Here is a 26,394-nt window from a genome sequence, read left to right as displayed (position 1 = left end):
CCAAAGTACACATGGGGGTTTTAACAGTGAGATCAAATTGCCCTCCCGTGGGGCAGAGCCAAGTTAAATTCTCATCAGCTGCATTGTGGGGACTTGCTTACTTTGTACCTGACAATATTGGTAATCTTGAATTTTTTAATGTTAATCCAATATAGCAGGTCAAAAAACCACTCGGAGTGATTTGAGTTTGTGTGAGAAGTTGGCAGAACACTTCATTTGCTTATGGCATACTTGAACTTGGGTCTCTGAATCGCCTGTTTGTTGCTCTTTCTCTGACTTTTTCTTGTTTTTTTTTTTTTCTTTTCCTCTTGAGTATTCTTACAATCAGCAGATCTCTATGTGGTTAGCAGTGTGCTGCACCCTGGAGCTGTGGCTGGGAATAATCATCAGCGCCTTGGCCTTCTTGGCACTTAGTAGGGACAAATGGGCGGAGGCCTTACAGGGAGGCTCTGTGTCTCGTAGAGCACGTGAAGGAAGAAACAGGCTGGACTGGGCAGAAGACTTTCCAGAGGAAACCAGCCTAAGGCATGAATAAGATTTGGAGGTTGCCAGGTGGTGGTGGTGCACACCTTTAACCCCAGCACTGGGGAGGCAGTGGCAGGCAGATCTCTGAATTTGAGGCCAGCCTGGTCTACAGAGTGAGTTCCAGGACAGCCAGGACTACACAGAGAAACCCTGTCTCAGGGGGGAAAAAAGACTTAGAGATGAGGGGACATTCTGGATAAAAGGATAGCTTTGTGGAGATGCTGTGAATACCATGAGCTATTACCCAGGAAGTAACATGGAGGTAGTAATGACATTCACTTGAATTTCTTTCAGTGGACTGTTGAGAAGAGAAGCCAAAAGAAACCTTGTCTAGATGATTCAGAGAAATGAGCTGCCTGCGTGTTTTGTTTTGTTTTGTTTTGTTTTTTTTCATTTTTTTTTCTTTTTAGCGTGTTTTCATGTGCGCTTCATGTGGAAGTTACCCATAGAGACCAGAAGAGGGAGTTAGAGTTGCACGTGGTTATGAGCCACCCAGTGTGAGTGACAGGAACAAAACCCAGGTCCTCTGGAAGAGTAGCAAGCAGGCTCTGCTAACAGCTGAGCCATCTCTCCAGCCCCAAATGTGCTTCTTTTCTGGAAATGTATTCATTTTTATTTTGGGTGTATGGGTGTTTTGCCTGTATGCATGTCTGCACACCACGGGCAAGACTCCTGGTGCCTGAAAGACCAGAGAGGACGTATCATCCACTGGGACAGGAGATGAAGAGGTTGTGAGCCATCAGGTGGATGCTGGGATTGAACCCTGGCCCTCTGCCAGAGCAGCAAGTGTTCTTAATCCATGAGCCATCTCTCCAGCCCCCTAAGTGTGATGCTGGGGCTGCTGGGGCTGCTGGGGCTGCTGGGGCTGCTGGGGCTGCTGGGGCTGCTGGGGCTGCTGGGGCTGCTGGGGCTGCTGGGGCTGCTGGGGCTGCTGGGGCTGCTGGAGCTGCTGGAGCTTCTTCTTCTTCTTCTTCTTCTTCTTCTTCTTCTTCTTCTTCTTCTTCTTTCTTCTCCTCCTCCTCTTCCTCCTTCCTCCTTCCTCCTCCTTCCTTCTCCTCCTCCTCCTCTAGACAGAATCTCAGGTAGTCCCTACTGACTTCATATTCACCAGGTAACCAAGTAACTTAGAAATTCTGATCTCTTGCCTCTACTCCCAAGTGTTGACTTTCGCGGATGAGCTACCCACACCCAGTTTTATGCAGTGTTGGGTGCAGAAGTTGGGGATGCTTGCATGCCATGCAGGCATGCTATCAACCGAGCTGCTTATATGGTCAGCCTCTGTAATAAATGGCTGAGGTGCTCAATATACTCTTCCTTAGTTTCTGCCCTTGACTTTTGCTATTCCAGTCAGGCTGGAGTGTTCAGGGGGTCTGGGGGATGCCTAAGTATGGAGACTCTTCTGTCCCTTCATGAGGCTCTGATTATGAAGGCCTCATCTCTGAGAAAGCCAGCTACAGAAACCCTGCTGAAAATGCCTTTAAGAACAAAAGAATCCTTCTACTAAGAACAAATGGAATCTTGGTTTTGCAGAATGCAGTACCATAGGCCATAGGTGATAGAAAATTAGAGTGGGTGTTATCAGACAGTTCCTGTCTAACTTTGTTTATAGCTAAATTTCCACAATGGAGTTCTTAAGAGTTAAATTGATTTATTTGCAAAGTGAAGGCACAAAGAGACGAAGGCCTGCTATGTTTGTGGTGTTTGAAAATGGAGATGTCCTTTTTTCAAACATCTGAGTTGATCTTTTTGGAATACCTTTGTATTGATCCTTTGACAGTCCCACACATGTACCCTGAATCTTGATGATACCCTCCGCCGCACCCCCTGCCACTCCCTCCAGACAGCCCTCAGTGGGTCCCTCCCACCTTCATTCCCTCCTCTTACTGCTGTCTCCTATTGGGTCCAGTTAGCGCGCTGCCTACTGGGAAGATTCGCAGTCCTGGTTGGCTCCGTGTTGTCCTGGCAACCACAGCCTCAGGGAGTACCTGAGTGCAATGGCCACGCTGTGTCCGGAAGACAGCATTTCTCAGTGCTCCTCCCCATCAACGGGCGCTCGCATCCGTTCTGCCTCTTCCCCCGGATATGGGGCGAGCCTTGGGGGATTGATGGAGACGCCTCGTTTGGGGCTGAGCATTCAGGGTCACTTACTCTCCACACTCTGCCCGGCTGTGAGTCTCTGCATAGCAACCCACAGGAGAAGCGGGTTCCTCTAGCCAAGGCCAAGAGCCGCACTAATCTCTGGGTAAAAACATAAATATCAGAAGGCAGTTTGGCAACACGTATGAACACAGGGACATCTTTAAGCCTAATCCATCATTGCCATGTGGGTTTCAAGGTGCCAAATGTTTCTGAAAATTTCCCTTTCTGCCCTCCCATGAGTCTAACTTCATCCTTGCCCTTCTCCTTCTCTCCTCCCTTACCGTTAGCCCAAGTCCTCATGAACTTAAACAAGTCTCTTCCTGTCCCTAAAGGAGTGTGTTGTTACTTCAGGCAGAAAGGGTTTATTTTGCCAGGCAGTGGCGGGGAAGTCGTGGAGGTAAGGTGAGGCAGCAGCTGGTTACATTGTAGCTGTGATGGGGAAGCAAAGAAAGATGAACAGGAAGTAGGGCTCCACTCTAAGCCCTCAAGGCCCGCCCCCCAGGGACCTACTTCCTCCAGCAAGGCTCTAATGCCTAAAGGTTCCGGTGCCTTCCCAGACAGTACCACCATCTGGAGTCCAAGTGTTCAGTAGGTGAGTCTGTGGTAGACACCTCCCATTCAAACCAAACAGCAGCCAGTGTCTGGAGAATGAGGCTAACAGTAGCAACACAGTGAGGATTATATTTGACAGCGAACAGAAGTCTCCAACACAGCCCACGCCCCGGGCTCAAACGCCCACAGAGGCTGGGGTGGTGGCTCAGCAGGTAAGGCATTTTCCATACAGGCACAGGGACCAGAGTTCAGATCTCCAGGACTCGGGTAAATTCCGGGTAGGAATGGAAGCCCACCTGTAGTCAAATCACTCTGTGGGGAAGGGAGCCCCAGAACAAGGCAGCCATGCTAGCCATATCCAAGGCCTGGGCTTAGTTGAGAGACCCTGCCTCAGTGAATAAGACTCAGAATGAGGAGAACTCCTGACATCAAGCTCCAGGCACATACATACACACACACACACACACACACACACACACACACACACAAACACACACAGCACATAAATATGCATTTAAAAAAAACCCAGAGAAGTTAGGAAGGGAATTAAAAAAGAACAAACGTGACCAGGAAGACCAGAAAACCATGTGGCCCTCTTGGCTTTGCGCCTGTTGGTAAGCCTACAGTCAGAATCGCAAGCAAAACTTAGCCACCATTGGTAAGTGTAACAATCAGGATTATAAGAAAAATGCTATCCTGCAAGGAGAAAAGCAAACACTATAACTGTCATAAGAGATCTGTGTTCATCAATGAGACTCAGCCTCTGCTGCAGGATATTTGATCACACTGTGAACCCCCAGACTGCGCTCATGCCTCCCCCAAAAGAGTCACCTATTGAGCCATGGGGATCAACCGAATGGTCACAAGATTTGGCTAATGCATGGTTTACTGATGGTTTGTAAACCAATGATGGGACCAAAGCTAATGGAAGGCGGCAGCCTCTAGACCAGGGGATGGAATGGCCAGTACTGAGGAAAGAACCACAATCAGCACAGTACTATTGGCTATAAGACAAACCACCAGGAACGCAAAAGGAAAGTTTCTATCTTCTCCAAATCATGGTGCACGTGCAATGGTATTGCCATACTGGTCATCAGAATGGAAAACCGCTCACTGGCAGATCAATGGCAAAGATATCTGGTCGTGGGAGGCATGAATGGAAATGGCATAACCTAGCAAAACTTAGCAAAGACATCAAAATCTATGTAGCTCATACAAGCCAGACAGACAAAACATCTGAAAATAATGAAATAGTGGACAAATCGGCATCATGTCTAACTAAGACTAGATTATTAAAATTTGCCAGGAAATAAATTCAGAATAAATCGGCAAGAATGATAGATTACACATTCAGAATACTTGAAAGTTTACCCCTAACACTAAAAAATAAGGGGAAATAGAGAACCAAATTAAACCAGGATAGCCCTATAAGAATAACCACGATAAGGAATCCATAGCCAGGCGGTGGTTCACACCTTTAATCCCAACACTTGGGAGGCAGAGGCCAACACATAAGAATTACAGTGATTTAAATTTAAAAGCTGTGCTTACAAAAGACTACGATTCAAAACAAACATCCTTTGTAATCTAAAAATAAATACATTTTAACCTTGAAGTTATATATAAAGAGAAAGGGGATATGGGTATATTTATCCACACATTCTCAGGTATATTTAGTTTCAAATTTAAAAAAATTTAATTGAAAGATACTTTTTCTGTTGCCAAAAAGCATTTTGCCCTAGGAAAGATATAACCTGCCAAAAAAGGAACCCCCAGAATTAGGGTCGGGGCAGAGTTTTGCTTTTATCTTTCCAAGAAAATAAAAACATCCAACTAAGGACTCCAGAGACCACTGGACAAGTGAAACATCTAAAGAAAAAGGATCAAGAGAAAATGTCCCAAGAAAAAGAGCAAATTGGCCAAGTGTTGTCTCCCGGCTCCAGCTGACTGGCCTGAAAATCCCAGCTTGGAGCCCCAGGCCAGCACCAGTACCCATGCAGCCATCTTGCCCGAGCACTGCCCCTTCCTGTGGACACCCCCCCCCCCATGTTCTGCTCAAACGGTGGACACCTTTGGTTTGACTGTTGTATTCTACCCCGCCAGGATTTCCACTAAGCTAACAAACACCACCCAAAGACCAGCTTCGGACTACAAACTGCTCCGAACATTCAAATTGCTGAGTTCCTATGAGACTGACACAGACATTTTACAGAACTTTGAACTCAAAAATACTTCATGCTAAGACTGCCAAATACAACCGAGCTGGACATTGTAGAAAGCTTGGCAAAAATAGCTTCATTATTGTAAATGGTTTTACTGTGTTAGAGTTAAAAAACTTTCCTTTTATTTAGACAAAGGCGGGGAGGATGTTGCAGGGTATTTGATCACATTGTGAACCCCGAGATTGTGTTATTTACTGGCTCCTGAGTCTTTATTGGTAGAATCTAATGACTGAGATTTACTTTAAAGCAACAGGCCTCGCTGTGGAGGAATGATGGACAGTGTGTGGGGACAGGGACTGATCAGAGCTTTCAAACCCCTGGAAAGGGAGGCGCCCCTCTGAGTACCTGCTGCCTACATTCTGGGAGAATGTAGGGCCAGTGTTCACTGTTAACATGCCTTCCTATTGTACAAGAAAAGCCAAGATTCTCATTTTTTTTTAATGTGAAATCTCCCAATTCTTAAATTTAGGCTTCATTATATCAAAAAAAAAAAAAAAACACTACAAAAGCCAAACTAAGCTCATCCATGGACTGAAGGCCTCTCCCCTCAGCAATGGCACAATTACGTGAAGTAGTTTCCCTCCCTCATGCCGGAGTCTCCCCTTGCTGTCTTGTCCCTCTGTTTCACATCCTTTTCTCCCAGCCACCCCCACCCATCCTTCCTTTTTTCCCAAGTCTACATAGAAGGAAATCCTTTGAGGTGAGGGAGTGATCACGCCAGAGGTAGTGTGCTCGCAAACCCCGTGCAGACCCCAGGGCCATTAGAGGAGTGAGTGACTTGGGTTCTCAAACTGTTTCCTTGTGCACGCCCTGCGCTTACCAGAGAAACTGCTCGTTTGTCTCCACAGCCTTGCGAAGTCGCTCTGGCCGCTCCATCATCAACGGGAACTGGGCGATCGACCGCCCGGGGAAGTATGAGGGCGGAGGGACAATGTTCACCTACAAGCGACCCAATGAGATCTCCAGCACTGCTGGGGAGTCCTTTCTGGCTGAAGGTCCCACCAATGAGATCCTGGATGTCTATGTGAGTTTGGGTGTTTGCAGGGGTGGGGGGGGTGGGGGTGGGGGGTGCCCTCTGGACTTGGGATCCTATCACTCTGAACAAATAAACCACATGTCTTGGCCCAGGCTTGATAAAAATCACTTGAGTGGAGCCTGTTTGAGGGACCCCTTTCAATGCTTGGCATTGGTCTTCGACATTTACCCCTGAATGTACAAGACTCACAGAAACCATCAAGTCTACCAGGTGCTTTCTTACCCTCGGAGTTTATGGACCCAGTAAAACCAATTTTACTTGTTGAACCGAAGCAGTGCAAACAAATGCCCTGTTTCCCGAGCCCTGGAGCCCCTCCAGGCTCTTGCCTCTCACTGCTAATCTGGCGTGTTTTCTTCTATGGCAGCAGAAAGAAAATGCCAAGTGCAAAGCAGTCCACTCTAGGCCCAGCCTTCTCAACCCCACCAAGGCAAATGGAGAAGAAACACCCGCGGGGACCCCGGATGACCCGATGAAGCTTTAGCTGCACACACATGCTCTGCTTCATACAGACAGGGCTGCGATCACTGTACTTGAAGCCAGAAAATTAATGTTAAAGAGTTGTCTCTAATGATCTTTAAAAAAAAAAAAAAAAAAACTACTAGAGGGACCTGGGGAGCTTACTCTGTCTATAAAGTGCCCGTCTTGTAAGCACGAGAACCTGAGTTCCAGTCTCAACAGCCGTGTCAAAGATGGGTGTGGTACCATATGCCTGTAATCCCGGGATGTGGAGGCAGAGACAGGAACATCGATGGGACTCGCTGGCCGGCCAGCCAAGCCTAAGAGTGAGCCCGAGGTCCCAGTCAGAGACCTTGTCTCAAACAGTGAGGGGGGGTCGGCTCCTGAGTCATGACACCCAAGGTTGACCTTTGACCTCCACGTGCACACATACACATGGATGCACACACACAGGAAGCTGCTAGAATCCAGTTTTCTGAAAAGATGAGGAACTAAAAGGTGACAAGAAACAAAAATAAATACACAAATGTCCACTGTCCTCAGAGCCGTGCTGGTCTCTAATATCTGCTGTGTTGGGTCTCAGAAATAGCGTTCATTGTGATTGGTCCTGCAGCTTCTACAGTTCTGGTCTGCTCCTCTTAAGGGATAGTGGGCTAAAAGTTACAAAAGACGCCTTGTTTTAGTTAATTTGGGGTGTTTTTTGTAAGTCATCTACTTGGTTGGCTGGCTCTGGGTAAATTTGAATGGTATCAGAGGGGAAGGCTCCTCCGGGGAGAGCCTCCTGTGGGTGGTCTAGGAAGGGCGGCCAACAATAACCCCATAAACAGCATTTGGCTTTCAGTGGCCAAACCCAGGGTGTTTCCTCATACAGAAGAGGCACAGGGGAGGGCCAGAGGATAAACGGGGTGTGCAAAGGGAATTAAGGGGGTTGGAGCAGGCACCAAGATCCTGCAGCCACGTAGCTGTGTCCCTCAGGGGTCCGGTGCTCAGGGTCATGTTTCTGCAATGCCAGTGAGCTGGTCTTGTGCTGTGAGGAGGCGAGTGCTTCTCACATCTGCCTGCCTCTGGACCAGTGATGGGGGGAGCCCATTTCACTAGTAGGGAGCAGGAAAGAGATATGCAGGGCTCAGTGCAGGGTAACAAGACTTCAAAATTGGTCATTCTGCTCTGTCTTCCTGATGAAGAAATTAAAACTAGGGATCCAGAGACTGGCTCTGGGTTGTACAGCTGGTCAGCAAGAGCCACTTTCCAGAGCAGAAATATCAACAAGGCAATGTCCCCTTGCTTGGCTCCCAATTATAGTGTAGATTTGAGTGCTGTGACTCCAGTCCGCCCGTCCCCCTGCCTCCTACCGTCACAGCTGTGAACACAGGAAGGGCTGGTAGACACGGATTAATTCGGTTGGCCTCCCTCACTTACCTTGGGCCTCTGTTCCAGACCTCTGTAGCCCACGGAGCTTCCTGCTGGCCATCCTACTTACTTTTATTTTTGATTGGTTGTTTGTTTTTATTGTTGTCTCCTCGAAGAACACGACCGAGGCAGACTTACATTTTTCATATGTGAGAATTTTTATTTTTTATTTGTTTGGGGTTTTTTGTTGTTATTGTTGTTTTTGTTTGTTTGATCTGGGTTTTGGGTTTCCACTCCATGTCATTATAGTTCTGAGGCTCTCTGTGTGTGAAAGTGAGTGAGACTCAGGGAACCTACAAGAGAAAGGACTGAGGACCAGCCAGCCTTACTGGCCTGGAGGGGTTAAAGGGCCCTTGTTATTCTAGGCCCATCTGCTCCTTGTTCGCTTGACTCTGTGTCACCACCTAGTGCTCAAATAGGGGACATTTAGAGGCCACAGGTCCAAGCCCTGGCTGAGGATGGCTGCCAGCCACAGCTTCTCCTACCATAGACTCTGTCCAATTTGACTTTATAAAACCCTGACTTTTTTTCTTTTCTTTTCTTTTTGGTTTTTAGAGACAGGGTTTCTCTGTGTAGTTTTGGTGCCTGTCCTGGATCTCACTCTGTAGACCAGGCTGGGCTCAAACTCATAGAGATCCACCTGCCTCTGCCTCCTGAGTGCTGGGATTAAAGGTGTGTGCCACCACCACCCGGCTTAAAACCCTGACTTTTGTGCTGACAGAATCTTGACTGTTCACTCTCTTTTCTTCTGATTCACAAACACATTAAGTCTTTAATTCTTCAGAACAGCCCATAAGAAGTCACTGGAAGTAACTTCATATACCATGCTACAGGTTTATTGTGTAATAGATGAGAACTTGCACATTTAACTACAGGACCACTTACGTTATTGAGATCCAAGCCAGAAGGAAACTGGGATATGTGTGGGCTGTGGTGACTTTGACTTTGTGTCCTCAGATGATACACCAGCAGCCCAACCCAGGAGTCCACTATGAGTATGTGATCATGGGGAACAATGCCATCAGCCCACAGGTGCCACCCCACAGGAGACCAGGTAAGGTCCCTTACCTTTCCACCGAGTATTCTGAGTCACTTTCTCTTAAAATGACTCTCTCTCTCTGTCTCTCTCTCTCTGTCTCTGTCTCTCTCTGTCTCTGTCTCTCTCTCTGTCTCTCTCTGTCTCTCTCTCTGTCTCTCTCTCTGTCTCTCTCTCTGTCTCTCTCTGTCTCTCTCTCTGTCTCTCTCTCTGTCTCTCTCTCTCTCTCTCTCTCTCTCTCTCTCTCTCTCTCCTTTACCCTCTGTATCCTGAACAATGCAGAGAAACCCCATGGACACATATTTCAAGTTAGTAGACTCAGTATCAGAACATTTTTCTCCATGTGAGTCTCACTGATAGGATATTTCATTCACTTGATCCTAAGCCAAAGTTAGACATCCTGATCCCACATCTGGGATGAGTACATCAGCTTCCTATTGCTGCTGTAGCAAATGGCCTTCCAACTAGTATCTTAGAATAAGATGAAGATATTTGTCTTACAGTTCTGAAGGTCAGAGGTTGGAAAGGGTTTCATGAGGCCAAGACCAAAGTGCTACAGTCAGAATCCACTTCTCTCCTGTTTCAGCTTCTAGAAACCTCAGTCTCCATGGCCTCTGACCCCTTCCTCCACCTCCAAAGCCAACATGGTACACATTTCAAATCTTGCTCCCACTTGGGCTCTGTGCATGGTACCATCTCCTCTGATTCTCAGGCACCCATCTCTTTCCTTTATAAGGACCCCTGAGAATACCTCGGGCCCTGGTACTCTGTGTCTTCTGCCCACCTAAAGCTGCTCTAAAATTAGCATCAGGGCTGTACACCCAGTAAGGGAAGGACCAGAGTTCACATCTCCAGAACCAACTTGATGGCCAGGTGGGTGCGGCAGCCACTCAGGAGGTGGAGACAGAGGACCCCAGCACAGGCAGGATGGCTGGATTGGCTGCCAACAGTGAGCTCTGGGTTCAGTTGCAAGACCTTGCCTTGAATACGGCAGAGAGAAATCAAGGAAGACTCTTGATTGTAACCGCAGGCCTGCACATGTATGTTCAATGCACTCTAACATTTGCACATTCACATGCATGTAAACAGAGGTATACATATGTATGCATACATACACTAAGAGAAAAAAGTAATAGTAACATCAATTAAAACAAAACAAAAAGCATCCGCCTTCAACTCCCTTTTCCTCCTTCCATCTCTTAACAGTGCGATGAATTCTGCCCTGCCCTTCTCTGTTCAAACACAGTCGTGTCTGCAGAAAAGTTGAGCATTTGTCTACATATCAAATATCACTGTTTTCAGTTAGTCAACTCAAATCCAACCTGAACATCCCCCTTTGCTGAAGTCGGCAGAAATCCCCTCTCAGTCAGCCCAGAGGCTATACACATATGACGGGCGTCCATGTACACACATGTGTGCAACAAGCATAAGGAAAAGCCCTGGAACCTAGGATGGGCCAAAGCACCACTGGACCCCCCCACCCCGCCTCCCCCCTCCCTCTGCACTGACTCCACTGAGGTGCTCATAGGAGGAGCCTCATGGAACCCTCCAACTTGTGCTGGGGGCAAAGAACACAGGATGGGACTGAGAGTTGACCCCCATTTCACCCCGATGTGGTCCTGCTCCAAGGACATTGTGTGTTTTCATAGGAGAGAGTTTCACTATGAGTGAAGTTGAGAGGTTTGGGGCTGTTTGTTTGCTTGTGGGGGAGGGACCATCTTCCCATGGCCTTTGACATTGTCTTATTGATCTTTTTACACATTTTTTATATGTATGAGTGTTTTGTTGTATGCCACATGTGTGCCTGGTGCCCCCAGGAGGTCAGAAGAGGGTGTTGGATCCCCTGGAACTGGAGTTATAGACAGTTGGGTGCCACCATGTGGGTGCTGGGAGTTGAACCTGGGTCCTCTACAAGAGCAGCCAGTGCTTCTAACATCTGAGCCATCTCTGCTTCTTACTGATTTTTAATAATGTTGTAAATATGAGAGAAGTACTCCTGTGATTTCAAATGAACTTGTGTTGCATTCTGTCCAGCAGCAAAGCCATCTCCTTTTTCAAATCAGTGTCCAAAGGAATCTCACGTGTCTGTGTGCCTCTCCTAGGAGAGCCTGTCAATGGGCAGCTGGAGGCCGAAGACAGGAGCCCGGAGGACAGAGAAGAGAGGGAGAAGAACCAGGAGAAGGAAGACTCACATGGCGAGGCCCCTGAGGTATTGACGTCAGAATCCTCGCACACACAGACCTTCCCCGTCAGGCATCCTGACAGATTCCCTTCCCACCGACCAGACAACTTGGTGCCACCAGCCCCACAGACCCCCAGGCGAAGCCGGGACCACAACTGGAAGCAGCTGGGGACGACAGACTGCTCCACCACCTGTGGGAAAGGTAAGCCTGTGTGGAAAGCCCAAGCAGGGCAGATGAGGGAGGGCCCAGCTGTTGGGGCAGCCCCTCACCACATAAATCACGTGCAAGATGGCTTGCTCTTGTACACTGTCGTGCCCAGATCGCGACCCCCCTGAGAAACCACCGAAGATGAGCATACCTGAATGCAAAAGCAAGGCTTTAATTCAGGATATCCAAGAGCAATGCAAGCCTAGGCAGGGACTTCATCCAACACATCCAACGCAGTGGAGGCTGGAGGAAGTGCCCACCCCTCTGCAACTCAGTTTTTAAAGGCAAAAACCACAAGGTTACATCAGTTAGGGGTGCTAGTACAGGTACAATTCTGATTGGCTCGCTTCTAGGGACTTTCCAGAGACGTTATCTTTATCTTACTGGGTGGTTGCCCGTCACCGTTTCTCATTGGCTGCCCTCAGGTGGGGACATTCTGTGGTTAAACAATCACCATAGAGACCAGGATTGGGACATTCCATGGTCACACAGTCATCCTTAACATGATTAACTTGTTATCCTGTAAAAATGGAAGAGCTTTGGTCTCACACACATTGTGTTAGAGGTTCCCAAGATAACCCACAGGCTCATCCAGTCTTGGGACTTAAAGATGCAGAAAATCTGTGCTCATACCCGTTTATCACAGTGAAAGAACAAATATGAGCGAGCAAGTGGGCACTTGGGGCGGCTCCAGGAGAAACCAGCTCCCAGGAGTCCCTTCCAGCAGAGGCGCCATGCTCCAGCAATAACGTGACAGTTTGTGTTGGATACTGCCAACCAGAGATGCTCACCCAAGCTTTGGTGCACAGGTGCTTACATCATCATTCCAAAGGCCTCACTCTGTCACCCGGGGGTCAGCTCACACAGTCCGCCAGGGCACCAAGCGCACAGAGACAGACGTTCAATGTCCTACCAGGGCCTTAGCACACAGAGACAGACGTTCACTGTCCTACCAGGACCTTCATGGCTCAAGATCACAGGCATAGGAAACACTCAGGCAATGAAGGAAAGACCCCCCCCCCCACACACACACACACACACAGCGGAGTATCCTCCTGGGCCCCAGATTAGGCACAAAGTACTCCCAAACACCTGTTTTCACAAAGAGATCCTTTATTGAGAGGGAAGAAAAGTTAAAGTGGCCACTTTTCTGACTTGCAGCAAATGACCTTGCAGGTATCATTTTTAAGAGAGGAAGGGGAGGTCTGTGTTAGAATGGGCTAGGATATTTTGAGTGGGCGTGTTAATTGGGTGAGCCAAAGGGGGCTTTGATTTCTGGACTTCAATACTTTGATAGCTGGGCCTTGATAGTCAGCCTCAAAAGGAGGAAGTGGACAGATAAGGGACTAGACCTCGGTGACTAGCTTCAGGAATGTAATCTAATGGTTTTTAGCAAGGCAGAGGGGATGGGGAGAAGGGCTAGTGTCCCTTCGGGCAGTGTTGCCATGCCCCAAAGGTGTGTCCCAGAGACTACTCAGTTAGAAAAACAAACCACACAACATTGGAACAACACAGGCCTGCTGAGGTGAGCTGTCCCTGTGCTTATTTATGGCCATCAACAATCAGGGAACATACCCACATACTTTAGAGTCTCAAAGTTGATAAATCAAGTTTATAGATGGCTGGTGTGAATGCCATTCTCAAATCTAAAGATGTTAGGGGAAACAACGTATTTGGGGGGCTTGGGTTTCACTCATCAGCTTCCATCATCATCTACTGTTTTCATATTCGCCTTATTTTAAAAAAAAATTAATTCCAGGTTAATCCAGTGTCCTACTCCAGTCAGCTAGGACCACCAGAGAAGACCCCTGGCCTAACAATGTCATATGTATTAACTGTTGCAAGAAGGGAGCCCACATGTCGGAGGAAGCATGTAGCTAGCCTCTCTCCAAGCAAAAGGAAGATTGTAGTATAGGGCTGAGGAGAAAGGTGGAGTTTCAGTGAAAAATTTTTAATGGTGTTTTGATAGCCTCACAGCAAAATGTGGCTGTAGTTTTATATGAAGGGCAACATGTGTGAAGGAGTGAGGTGACAGAGTGAGGCTTTTGGAATGATAATGTAAGCACCAAAGCTTGGGTGAGCATCTCTGGTTGGCAGTATCCAACACGAACTATAACATCTGTAACATAGATCCAGGGTCCTTCCCCTGGTGACTCCACAGTCAGGATAGATGAAAACTATGTCTGGAAACCCGTCTGTGACTGTCGGGCTCGTGGGGCTAGAAATGGACTCTGACTCCTTCAAGGTGACTTAAGATCCTCCTTGCAAGGAAACACCCATATACTACATAGTTAGAATCTTCTCCCTCTCTAGGATGAGGGCATCTTCTTCTCTTGTTACCCTGAAACAGTTGTTCTCTAGAGGATGAAACTATAGAAACAAAGGCTTTGTGTCTGCTCCCCTCCCCCCCTCAGAGTTTTCTAAAACCTGGAAGACTGTGTGACTCGCCCCGGACATTAATTTGTTGAATAGTTTTTGTTTATTTTTCTTCAAGAGACTTGAATCTGGCCTGGGAAGATGGTTCTACATGAAGACCTGAGTTCAAATCCCAAAAGCCAAGTGAAGTTGAACACATAACATGAGCATAAGCAATCTCAGCTCCCCAGAGAGAGAAGGCAGGCAGAGAAAGAAAACTCCAGAACCTCCCAAACTAGCTAGCCTGGCCTACACAGCAGAAAACAGCAAAGAAAAACTGTCTGAAACAAGGTTGAAAACAAGGACCAATACCTGACATTTATACATGTGAATGCGCGCGCTCACACACACACACACACACACACACACACACACACACACACACACACATAAAGAGAGAGTATTGGATCTGAGGGTATGAGGTTTACAAGTCTGATAATTAGCACACACGCACACATACACAATCTTGGAGCTGAGAGTTTGACTGTGCAAGTTTAATAATTAGTACAAACACGCACATAAGGACACATAGACACACACACACACACACACACACACACACACAGCGGCAGATGCTTCTAACTTTTTCACTTCCAACTTTAGCACTGGCCTAATGGCTTTGGGGACTGGAATTTAGGTCTTTGGTTCTTTGTGTGTGCACAGGGGTAGAAAAGGGGGCTGGAGTTCTTTATGCTCAAAGCCTTGATGATTCCACAACGATTGCACCTGGTAATTGGAGGATTAATTTATGAGCTCTTCTTGCACCATTTTGTTGTGCTCAGGCCACATGAGCAGAGAATGCGACCTGGAGAGTGATTGAACTGGCTTCTATTGTAAGTTTGTGAGGAGAAATGAGATGCCTGTAGTCTGTGTCTTGACAGAGTCAGACAGCTAGAGATAATTCTGTCAAAAGGCCAAAATCATTTAATAAGATCTTATCCAAGGCATTATAGAGATAAGCAGGGCATCTCAGCATTGACATAGGAACCCGAGAGCCAGATGGACTATTTCCCAACTCTTCTCCTGCCACTTACGAATTGGTGTGGTGCCCAGCTAGCTCAGGTGAAAACTGTCATTTCGTCATTTGCAATCCAGAATGACCGGTGTAGAAGATTCTCTCCCACCCTGTCTAGGGACTGCACGATACTGATTTGTGGGTGTGGTGAGACAGGGGCAGAACTGTGTAACCCTGCCACTGATCCCTGGGTGGATGCTGCTGGCCCATCCAGGTGGTCATTCAGCAGGCCCCTCTCTGTTCTGTAATGGAGGTGATGGAGAAGCATCCTACATGTGGCCAAAGGTAGCTGTGAATGTGGCACGAGACAAAAGTTGTAAACTTATTTAAAACAAAACAAAAACACTTTGGAGCTTGATTGTGAGGCTCTTGAGCAGGAGCTCTGTGGATGACAGCATTGTGGTTCATCAGCAGGCTGGAAATGCTTGCTGGAGGACGCAAAGGAGACGTTCCCCAGTTCCTGCTGTTTGTCACCTGGGAGGGGAAGAGAAAAAGGCATATCTCCACATATGCCTCATTTTCAAGGCTCCTCTTCAGAACGTCTCTGGCTTCAGAGCCACAGGGGGACACACCTGGAACCCTGTGCTCCCATGGGAGTGATGGCAGTAGACATGCAGGGCGTGGGCGGCGCACTGCAGATGCACGAAGCATGCAGCTAAACTCAGTCCTCGGCACAAGTGTGCTGGTACTGGGTACTCCTCCGCTACAAAACCCAAGTCCCTGCCCTTGAGAGACCATCATCTGTCCCTCACAAACCCCCTCCTAGACATCTCCCACCCTCCCTGGTGAAGCTGATCACGCCTGTACAGGTACCATTTCAGCAGTATCCTACCATCCAAGACTTCATTCTCTCAAGACGGTACCCAAGAGTGGCCCTTGATCACTGTGGCCATCAGCCATGATGCTCAGACCTCTGCACATCTCCTGGCTTGGCTCTGTTGGTTCTTGTCTTTGCAAGTCTGGAGTTACTCAACTATTTTCTTGATGTTTCTTCTGTCTTACTCTCAAGTTAGTGTGTCTCACAGACCTCAACACTGTTCCCCAAGTTCTGCTTCCATGTCCAGTACATCTTGATTCTATTTCGATCAATCTGACTGCGTACAAGCCAGGGCAGTCAATCTCAGGTCCATCCTGCCACCTGAAGCCCAGCCAGCACCTGCTCCACCACCCTGCCCCTGCTTGTTAGCAATCAGAAGAGTCACTGCATCTCAGTCTCGAACACTAGGACTCCAGGTGACAGTATCCCTCTCTGCAGATACTAAAGCTAAACCAAAGAAAGAAACCATTGCACTCACCAGACGCAAGAGTTAATAAAGCTGCTATTTTCTCCGCATCGGAGAGACAAAGAGCCTCTGATTTCATGTGTTTGGTACCTTTCCATGGAGCTGGACCGTGGACAATGGGCAATGCATGTAAAAGCAGTCAGTGGGAGGGGAGGTAAGCGGTGGCCATCTGCCAGACAACCCCAAGCAAGACCCATCTTTCCAGGCACAGAGCATTCCTATGGTATCCTGTATCATTTGGGCTAAATGTATTAGGTTTCCCGTCTGTGAGTGCCAAGCAGTTGGGGTACCTTACTCTTGCTTTTCAATCCACAGAGCTGTAAGTGGAAAAGTTACAGCCACATGGTCTGGAGGGAAAGGAACAGGCCAGCTAAAATCTTTTCTTAATCCCCTAATAGCTAAGTTTCAAATGCACAGGCTGTGGGCTGAGTCTTATTCATCTTTGTGACTTAGCACAATGTGCTTAATGTGGGTTGAGTTTAATTTAAAAAAATATCTCTGAGGGCTGGAGAGATGGCTCAGCAGTTAAGAACACTGACTGCTCTTCCTGAGGATCCAGGTTCAGTTTCCAGCATCCACATGGCTGCTGACAACTGTCTGTGACTCCAGTTCCAGGGGATCTGACACTGTCTTCTGGCCTCTGTGGCTACTGCACAAATGTCATATACAGATATACATGCAGCCAAAATACCCATACAACATAAAAATAAATCAGAATTTTAAAATAAAATATAGGGCTGGAGAGATGGCTCGGCCATTAAAGGCTAGGCTCACAATCAAAATAAAATATATCCTATGTCATGGATATAGGCATGTTGCTGGACAAACTTTAATACCAAAAAGGGCTCTGTTTGCTATTAATTTTATGGTCACAACTGCTTTTAACTCAGCTGATACTTGGACTTGGAACATTTTAAATAGCGGTCTTGAGTTATAGCTATAGGTTATATAAATACTATAGGCAACTTGACTGCCACAGTAATTTCAATAAATGGTTATCTCTGATTCAAAACTCTCCTACAAATTGTCATATTTCCTACACAAGCTACCCTCTGGCTCAGGGTGTCACACAAGGCCAGCTTGAAGGAGCCCTGCATCACATGCGTGACTGATGACATTGGAGCACTGACATAAGTGTTTATGGCTGAGCACCCGACCATCACGTACCCTCCGTCTCTTGAAGAGCCATGTGTCTGTACATCCTCTGCCATGTCTTTCTCTGACTAAGACAGAGAGTAGCATTTGCCTGGGGGTATCAGCCTAAGTGTCCAGAAGGCAGCTTGCTGTCTTCCCTTTAGAGGTGACCTTCTCCCTTTAGAGGTGACCTTGAGAACAGCGGTAGGTTGCCCTAGAATCTAGCGCCTCTTAACCGTGGGTTTTTAACTGGATTTATAGTACCAGGCATGGAATCCCTGTAGGGAGCAGGTGAGAACAGGGGTGGGAGGATGAGAGTGGAAGCAATCAGAATGCAGTGTGTGTGTGTGTGTGTGTGTGTGTGTGTGTGTGTGTGTGTGTGTGTGTGTGTGTATGTGTGTGTGTGTGTGTGTGTGTAAAACTGTCAAAGACCAAATGTAATAAAAGATTATTAAAGACACTTGTAAGAGAAAAAAGTTAGCCTTCATGGTACAATTAAAATTGTAGTGAATTACAGTTCTTTAAAAAAATGCCTGTCCAGTTAGAAGCACAGATTACCATAGTTTTTAAATGAATTAGAGATTTATGTTAGCCTAGTTTGTAGGGCAACAGTTACTCCCACTTCATAATAATAAAGTAATACCCAACTTCTGCCAGCAGGTGGCAGAAGAGAGACAAAGTTGAATTGAGACCCAGGAATTACCCATAACTGGCTTTTTATAGAAAATAGTTTGTCCTTATTAAGGCAATGAAACCAGTCTTCGTATTCAAAACAAAAACATAAAGCAGTTACTAGATTTCCAAAAGAGTATTAACAGCTTAGACCTCTGCTAGGCCCAGAGGTTACCCTGGTGAACCAGGGCTGCGCTGTCCTGAGAAGCACAGCCTCATGGGAAATGGGCAGATGCTGAAGAGGCCAAGCCTGGGTTCAGGAAACTGTTAAAGGATCGTGTGAAACGTGTTACAAAGCAGGATGGCAGCTGCTCTTCTGTAATTCTTGAATATCCTTGCTTCAACCTTGTGTACACATAAGCACCTGGCTAGCAGCCCATTTCATCCCACGTTAGTCCAGTGGACAGTCCCCTTCCCTGACACACGTGCACAGACACACCCAAGCCTGGCCATTTCTCTATTCACAGCTGGACCCTCTGGGGCATTTGCTCTCCGACACCTCTGGAGAATCTTGGAGAAGTTTCTGTTTGTGCCCAGTCTGTGCTCACTCCATTGACTAGTGAGCTCTTTACTGTCTTTGTGTGTGCATGTGTGTGTACATGCATGTATGTGCATATGTATGTACATGTGTTCGTGGGTGCACATGAATGCATGTGTGTGTGTGTGTGGAGATCAGAGGACAACCTTGGCTATCATCCTTCAGGAAGGTATCCACCTCGTTTTTTGAGAGAGGACCTCTTGTTGGGACCTGGGACTCACTAATGAGGCTAAGTGGCTGGCCAGCCAGTTCCAGGAATCCACCTGTCTCTACCTCCCAAACTGGGATTCTAAACACGTGCCACTTATGCCTGGCTTTTTGACAGGCACTGGGGATCTAACATGAGTCCTTGTACGAGAGCTTAATTGACTGAGCCATTTTCCCAATCACATCCCATGTAATCTTCAACAACCCTAAAAAAAAAAAAAATTTATCTTCCTTTTACGAATAGATTTGTAAACTCATTGGGGACAAAAACTGTGTGTGTGTGTGTGTGTGTGTGTGTGTGTGTGTGTGTGTGTGTGTGTGTGTGTATGTGTCCTTTGCACACCCAAAGCCCCCAGCAGAGCCATGTAGGTATGTCTATATCAACAAACAAGATGAAAGGATATGGGACTTGAACTAACCAGTCCTGTCCCCCCCATCAACATCCGAATGCCTGTGCATCTTCACCATGGCCTGCATCCCAGGGCGTAGGCTGCCCCTCAGGAATCTTCCTTGTCTGTCGTTCCAGGATCGCAGTACCCGATCTTCCGCTGTGTGCACAGGAACACACACGACGAGGTTCCTGAGAGCTACTGTGACCCCAGCATGAAGCCGACCCCAGAAGAGGAACCCTGCAACCTCTTCCCCTGCCCAGCCTTGTAAGAGGCCTCTCTGGCTAGGTCACCTTTCCTCAGGTCACTTGGGGTTGACTGGCATAAAGTCTCAGTAGCAGATACCATTGAGTTTTTAAGCCCGTATAAATGCGGGGTATAAACACTGACTGGAACTGTGTCCAGGATACAGACCGCTTAGCAAGCCTGCCCGTGTTTCTGGAAGAAGTGGGGAGTTCATGGTCTGCAGCAAGTCGGCAAGCTTAGCCGGGAATCCCGTCCAGGAAATCAAGGGAGGCCGAAGGAATGAGAACCCAGTGAGGCAGCTCATAGGTGAGCTGACGATACAGATAGATGGTGCCAAGTCGGCCTGGAGGAGTCAGGAAGAGTGTGCAAGAGAGGCTGGAGACAGGTCATTGAGCGATAAGTGAGACTGTCTCAGATGGATTGGGACAGGTCCCAAAAGGTCAAAGCTTAATCCTTGGAGTAAAGAAAAATACAATTTTTATTCAAATATGTGCTGAACACCTGATCGTGCCTCATTCAGTAACTGTCAAGATTAGGGCATGGAAATAGTGGACAGGAAAGAATACCTAGGTGACATCTCTTAGCTCCCAAGAGGGTTAGTGTTATAAGGAAATTAAGCCAACGGGGGTCCCGGGCTATTGGGTTGATTCTGCTTTGATAACTAGACAGAAATCATCTCTACTGTCTCATTCTTTCTATGACTGCGTACAGAATCTCAGCAATCTAGCCATGGTAAACAGCATGTCCTACAGGCTCCCTTACAGTCACATGACCTTTAGGCACTGCTCTAGGGAGAGGGCCCCCACTGGTTTTTCTATGTATTCCTGTTAACGGATCGTCTCCCCTCTCCCCTCCCCCCCATCCACTCCATGAGCCAGCTGGGACATCGGGGAGTGGTCCGAGTGCAGCAAAACCTGTGGCCTGGGCATGCAGCACCGCCAGGTCCTGTGCCGCCAGGTGTATGCCAACCGCAGCCTGACGGTGCAGCCCTACCGATGCCAGCACCTGGAGAAGCCTGAGACCACCAGCACCTGCCAGCTCAAGATCTGCAGCGAGTGGCAGATTCGGACCGACTGGACCTCGGTACAGGACCTCCCTCTCCCTCCGATACCCACCACCACACTCCCTCCCACCTCCCGCTGCTAGGACCCGTGGTGGGTAGGGTGGGGGAATGTTTGCTGGGCAGCCTGACTGCAAACACCAACAGCTCAGTAGAGTTCAGGCTAGTGTGCGTGGCCCATATCCAGGCTCGTGGGTGAGCCCTAGGGGAGTGCGTCCTGTACCTGCAGACTTCACCTGCCCTGTGTCTCCCATGTGCTAAGAGAAGGTCGGCAGCCACTAGTAAAGTCGGCACCTTCTTGTGTGGTAGTGCATGCATCCTGGAGATGGAAAGCCTGGGGCCCTGAGCAGGCCAGTAAACAAGATGCCATCCAAGAGGGTTCTTAGAGGAACCGGCCAGGGCGTCTTCCCTTGATCATTTCCTCCCCGGGGACTTACAGGCACCGCAGGGGACCCAACAGACAGGGTCCTTCTCGCCTCATCTGTTGAGGGTCGGGTGACAAAGACTGAGGACAGGATACCAAGGCGTGCGTGCTGTGTTTTAGTGCTCGGTGCCCTGTGGCGTGGGGCAGCGGACCCGGGATGTGAAGTGTGTGAGCAACATCGGGGACGTGGTGCATGACGAGGAGTGCAACATGAAGCTGCGCCCCAGTGACATCGAGAACTGTGACATGGGGCCCTGCGCCAAGAGCTGGTTCCTCACGGAATGGAGTGAGAGGGTGAGTGTGCCGCTGGCAGGCACCGGCTGCGTCCCCGGGGACTCCCAGAGCCGCCCGGGGACACGCTGGCAGCTCAGAATCCCCAAGCTGATTCCTTCCCCGGTGAGACCTCGAGAATGTCTCGCGTGCCCTCGTAAGATTCCAGCGGCAAACCAAAGCTCCAAAGCTCCCCCGGGGAGACTCAAGGGTTTGTTGGGCTTTCTTCAGAGCGTGGCCAAGGGATGGCCTGCAGGAGTCTAGGTGATCCCGGCACAGCAGTGTTGGAGGGATGCGCGGCAGCTTCCGCAAAGGCTGCATAGCTGGATCCCCTTGGATTGCTGTGAAGAGACACCATGACCACAACGACTCTTATAAAAGAAAGCATTTAGTTGGGACTTGCTCACAGTTTCGGAGGTTCAGTCCATTGTCATCATGGCGGCATGCAGGCTGACATGGTGCTAGAGAAATTGAGAGATCTACCTCCAGATTGGATCCACAGGCAGCAGGAAGACGAGACATTGGGCCTGACTGGAGCATTTGAAACCCCAAAGCCCACCCCTAGAGAAATTCTTCCTCCAACAAGGCCACACCTCCTCCTAATCCCTGTCAAGTAGTGCCACTCCCTAATGACCAAACATTCAAATACAGGAGCCTCTGGGGGCCATTCCTATTCAAACGCCACAGTTACTTACCACCACCACCACCCCCCACCACCACCACCCCACCCCCGCCCGCCCCTGTCTGTATGCTCAGAGGTTCCTAGGCCCTGTGCGGTTAGAGAAGAATTGCACTCTAGTGGCCGAAACCTTAAGTGACAGTCCGGTGGCCCTCCCCACCCATCCCTCTCTGAGGGGTGTCAACACTCCCCAGGTCCAATCGTGATTCACTCTCACAGGCAGGCTCAGCTGAGCTGATAAAGATGGCAGCTGTTTTGCTCAGAGGACCACCGGCTGCTACGCCTAGCTTTGGCAAAAGGCCAGGGATGGATCACTGTAGGTTTATAGGCTCCTATGAGGACCAAGGGGCTCTGCCGTTAAGGAAGGGGTGTGAAAAAATTAGCTTCCTTCTCCTCAGTGTTCCATAGATTAGGAGAGGACCACGTAGATGTTGTGCCTGGAATATGGTAGGCATGCAGTGGATTGTAGGCACCTTCCCTGTTTTTTTAGCAGCTAGAAGCATGTTCCATGCTGTCCCCTATCCCGGAAGCCTAGCCTTTCTCAGAGCCTAGCCATTAAAGAAAACCCAAAGGCAAATGCAACCAACTGTCACGCCACTCATTACTACATGCAAGAGAAGCCAGCAGTCAGTTGACTCCATCTATCAGAGACCAAAACAGAACCAAGAGCAGATCTGTGCAGCTGAGGCCCTGCTGTGTGAGGGGGTACCCTGTCTTCCCCCGTTTCTGCTGACAGGCTTCCTAGCCTTGGGGAGCTCCTTCCAGATCTAAATCTGCCATGCTTTTCCTAGCCACTGGCATAATAGAGTGCAGTTCCTTCTTCAGGCCCATCATCCTGGTCCTCTCACTGGGCCCTGGCTCCATCTTTGACCAACTAAGCACCTAGGAGATTTGGAGACCCCCCACCTGCCCCAGGGGCATGTACAACCTAAGTGTGGAAAGCAAGTTCAGTCCATTTGTCAGGTGGGAATGTGTAGTATTATGTAGGGAGAAATGTTTGTAGAAGTTGAGCAGAGATAAATAATGTTTGGGTTACTTTTTGAAGATTTTTTTTATTATTTTCTCGTGTGTGTGTGTGTGTGTGTGTGTGTGTGTGTGTGTGTGTGTGTGTGTGTGTGTGTGTATTGGTGTCATGTGTATTCAGGTGGCCACAGAGGACAGAAGAGGGTGTCAGATCCCATGAGTCTAGAGTTCCATGCAGCTGTGACCTGCTCAGTGAGGGTGCTGGAACCAAACTTGGGTTCTCTGCAAAAGCATTGAGCACTCAGGGTTGGTTTGGGGGTGGGGGGCGGTGTTAGTTTTTTGGGTTTGTTTGTTTGTTTTGTTTTTGGTGTTTTGATACAGTATCTATGTAGCCCAGGCTGGCCTAGAACTCACTGTGTAGACTAGGCCTGCCTCTACCTCCCAAATGTTTGGATCAAAGATTTGTGCCACCACGCCCAGCTGGCAAGCACTAGGAACAGCCCAGCCATCTCACCTTTGAGTTACTTCTTATTCTTTCCAAGAGATTTTAAGCACCTTGAGTTGCGCAGTTGTGAACTTCAGACCACACATGGCTAGAACAAAAATGTCTCCAGACTGGATTATTCTAGTTACTGTTAACAAATGGCTTTTTTAACCCAAGGAGTTGATTCATTGTCTCAGACTTCTCACAATGATATAAACAGAGCTGAAGTCATAAAGACAGTGTGTGACCCTTGGTGGAGGGGGGACTCCCTCTACCCTTAGGTTCTCTGGCTTCAGCCTGTAATTGAACTAACAAAAGTTTAACCAGGTCAGCGGTTCTCAACCTTCCTGATGCTGGGACTCTTTGCTACAGTCCCTCGTGGTGTGGTGACCCCAACCATAAAGTTATTTTCCTTGCTATTTTGCAACTGTAATTTTTCTACTGTTGTTAATCACAATGTAAACATCTGTGTTTCCCATTGGTCTTAGGTGACCCCTGTGAAAGGGAGGTTCAACCCCAAGGGATCATGACCCACAAGTTGAGAACCGTAGCACTAGAGAAACATATTTTAATTTTTTTGTTTGTTTGGATTTTTGTTTTTGTTTTTTGTTTTTTGAGACAGGGTTTCTCCATGTAGTTTTGGTTCCTGTCCTGGATCTCACTCTGTAGACCAGGCTGGCCTCAAACTCACAGACATCCACGTGGCTCTGCCTCCTGAGTGCTGGGATTAAAGGCGTGCACCACAGCCACCCGGCAACATATTTTAATTTGATGTTAATATTTTCCGTGGTGAAGGGAACTTCGTAGGAAAGAAGTAAAGGCCACAAGAAAAGGAGCTTGTCTGGAGGGGTTGTGTTCTGCTCTGACAAGGAGGAAAGATACACAGAAGTAACTAGATATGGGAAAGCGTTTGACCATCAAGGGATGGTGAGTTCGGAGAGTGACAGAGACATGGGAGAAGTGACAGGGGAAAGATCATTCAGTTAATCATCTCACAGCCAACCCCCACCTCCACAGATAAGAATGTTCTCTTCGCTCTAGCAAGCCTAGCATTAGAGGGATGGATCCCAGGAGCTCATTGGTCAGCCAGTGTAGCTAAACTGGTGAGCTCCGGGTTCAGTGAGAGACCCTGCCTCAAAAAATAAGGTGGAGAACAATTGAGGAAGACACCCAACATGAACTTCTGGTTCCCACCTACACACATACAGCGTGTGTGTGTGTGTGTGTGTGTGTGTGTGTGTGTGTGTGTGTGTGTATACACACAATTGTTAAGCAATTTTAGAAACAAAGGAAGGAATGGGATGGAGAATACCGTGTGACTTACAAAGCTTCAAAGAGTGTGTTAAAGGGGCAAGCAAGGATGTTTTACAGAGGGAAGGGCATTTGAACCCAGCCCTCAAGGGTTCTGGTGTTTCCTGGTAAAGGGAAGGGCATCCAGGAAGAGGGGACATGCGCAAGGGCTCTCATAGCCTCTCATGTGATGGGGGACTGCCACCATGCAGACTCTCTCCAGAATGGGGTATGGGGTGAAATACTGGAACATAAGTCTAGAAGAATGGGTTGGTTGGGACCACTTACAATTGATGAATTGTTTCTGGAATTTCCCATATAACTCGTACAAACTGCATTTGACCATGAGTAACTAAACTATAGAAGGCAAAAGTAATAGGTAAGGCAGAGTTTTCCTGTCACTGAAGTACGTCATGTGTGAGAGAGGAAAGCATTTGAGGGGCAGTAAGACCTTGGCATCCTTTGCAAGTGTCCCCAGAACCTGCAGGGACCCCACTAATATGCCCTCCTTCTGACTTACAGTGCTCGGCCGAGTGTGGGGCTGGGGTGAGGACTCGTTCGGTGGTGTGCATGACCAACCATGTCAGCAGCCTGCCTCTGGAAGGCTGCGGGAACAACAGGCCGGCCGAGACCACGCCCTGTGATAACGGGCCCTGCACGGGCAAGGTGGAGTGGTTCGCTGGCAGCTGGAGTCAGGTGAGTGGCCAGAGCTGGGTACATCTGTGTGTCCCCCAGAGTCAGGTGAGTGGCCAGAGCTGGGTACATCTGTGTGTCCCCCAGAGTCAGGTGAGTGGCCAGAGCTGGGTACATCTGTGTGTCCCCCAGAGTCAGGTGAGTGGCCAGAGCTGGGTACATCTGTGTGTCCCCCAGAGTCAGGTGAGTGGCCAGAGCTGGGTACATCTGTGTGTCCCCCAGAGTCAGGTGAGTGGCCAGCTCTGGGTACATCTTTGTGTCCCCCAGAGTCAGGTGAGTGGCCAGAGCTGGGTACATCTGTGTGTCCCCCAGAGTCAGGTGAGTGGCCAGCTCTGGGTACATCTTTGTGTCCCCCAGAGTCAGGTGAGTGGCCAGAGCTGGGTACATCTTTGTGTCCCCCAGAGTCAGGTGAGTGGCCAGCTCTGGGTACATCTTTGTGTCCCCCAGAGTCAGGTGAGTGGCCAGAGCTGGGTACATCTGTGTGTCCCCCAGAGTCAGGTGAGTGGCCAGAGCTGGGTACATCTGTGTGTCCCCCAGAGTCAGGTGAGTGGCCAGAGCTGGGTACATCTGTGTGTCCCCCAGAGTCAGGTGAGTGGCCAGAGCTGGGTACATCTGTGTGTCCCCCAGAGTCAGGTGAGTGGCCAGCTCTGGGTACATCTTTGTGTCCCCCAGAGTCAGGTGAGTGGCCAGAGCTGGGTACATCTGTGTGTCCCCCAGAGTCAGGTGAGTGGCCAGAGCTGGGTACATCTGTGTGTCCCCCAGAGTCAGGTGAGTGGCCAGAGCTGGGTACATCTGTGTGTCCCCCAGAGTCAGGTGAGTGGCCAGCTCTGGGTACATCTTTGTGTCCCCCAGAGTCAGGTGAGTGG

The 26,394-nt window shown here is 48.6% G+C and overlaps 1 protein-coding gene across 3 annotated transcripts in view; it reads left to right on the top strand.

The window, feature by feature from the left end:
- Thsd4 (thrombospondin type 1 domain containing 4) overlaps positions 1-26,394 on the top strand; it is a 579,159-nt gene that overhangs the window by 534,830 nt on the left and 17,935 nt on the right. For all 3 annotated transcript variants that reach the window (XM_016003663.3, XM_076575392.1, XM_006971466.4), the window contains 7 exons: positions 6,287-6,462; positions 9,298-9,394; positions 11,479-11,760; positions 19,557-19,686; positions 20,544-20,748; positions 21,270-21,443; positions 25,358-25,531. In XM_016003663.3, the coding sequence (XP_015859149.1) occupies positions 6,287-6,462; positions 9,298-9,394; positions 11,479-11,760; positions 19,557-19,686; positions 20,544-20,748; positions 21,270-21,443; positions 25,358-25,531 (1,238 nt within the window). The remainder of the gene's footprint in view (positions 1-6,286; positions 6,463-9,297; positions 9,395-11,478; positions 11,761-19,556; positions 19,687-20,543; positions 20,749-21,269; positions 21,444-25,357; positions 25,532-26,394) is intronic.

The sequence above is a fragment of the Peromyscus maniculatus genome, chromosome 7 (genome assembly GCF_049852395.1).
Source record: "Peromyscus maniculatus bairdii isolate BWxNUB_F1_BW_parent chromosome 7, HU_Pman_BW_mat_3.1, whole genome shotgun sequence".
NCBI classification, from domain to species: domain Eukaryota; kingdom Metazoa; phylum Chordata; class Mammalia; order Rodentia; family Cricetidae; genus Peromyscus; species Peromyscus maniculatus.
Note: the sequence above shows the minus strand (reverse complement) of the source record. Positions and strands in the feature narration are given on the sequence as shown.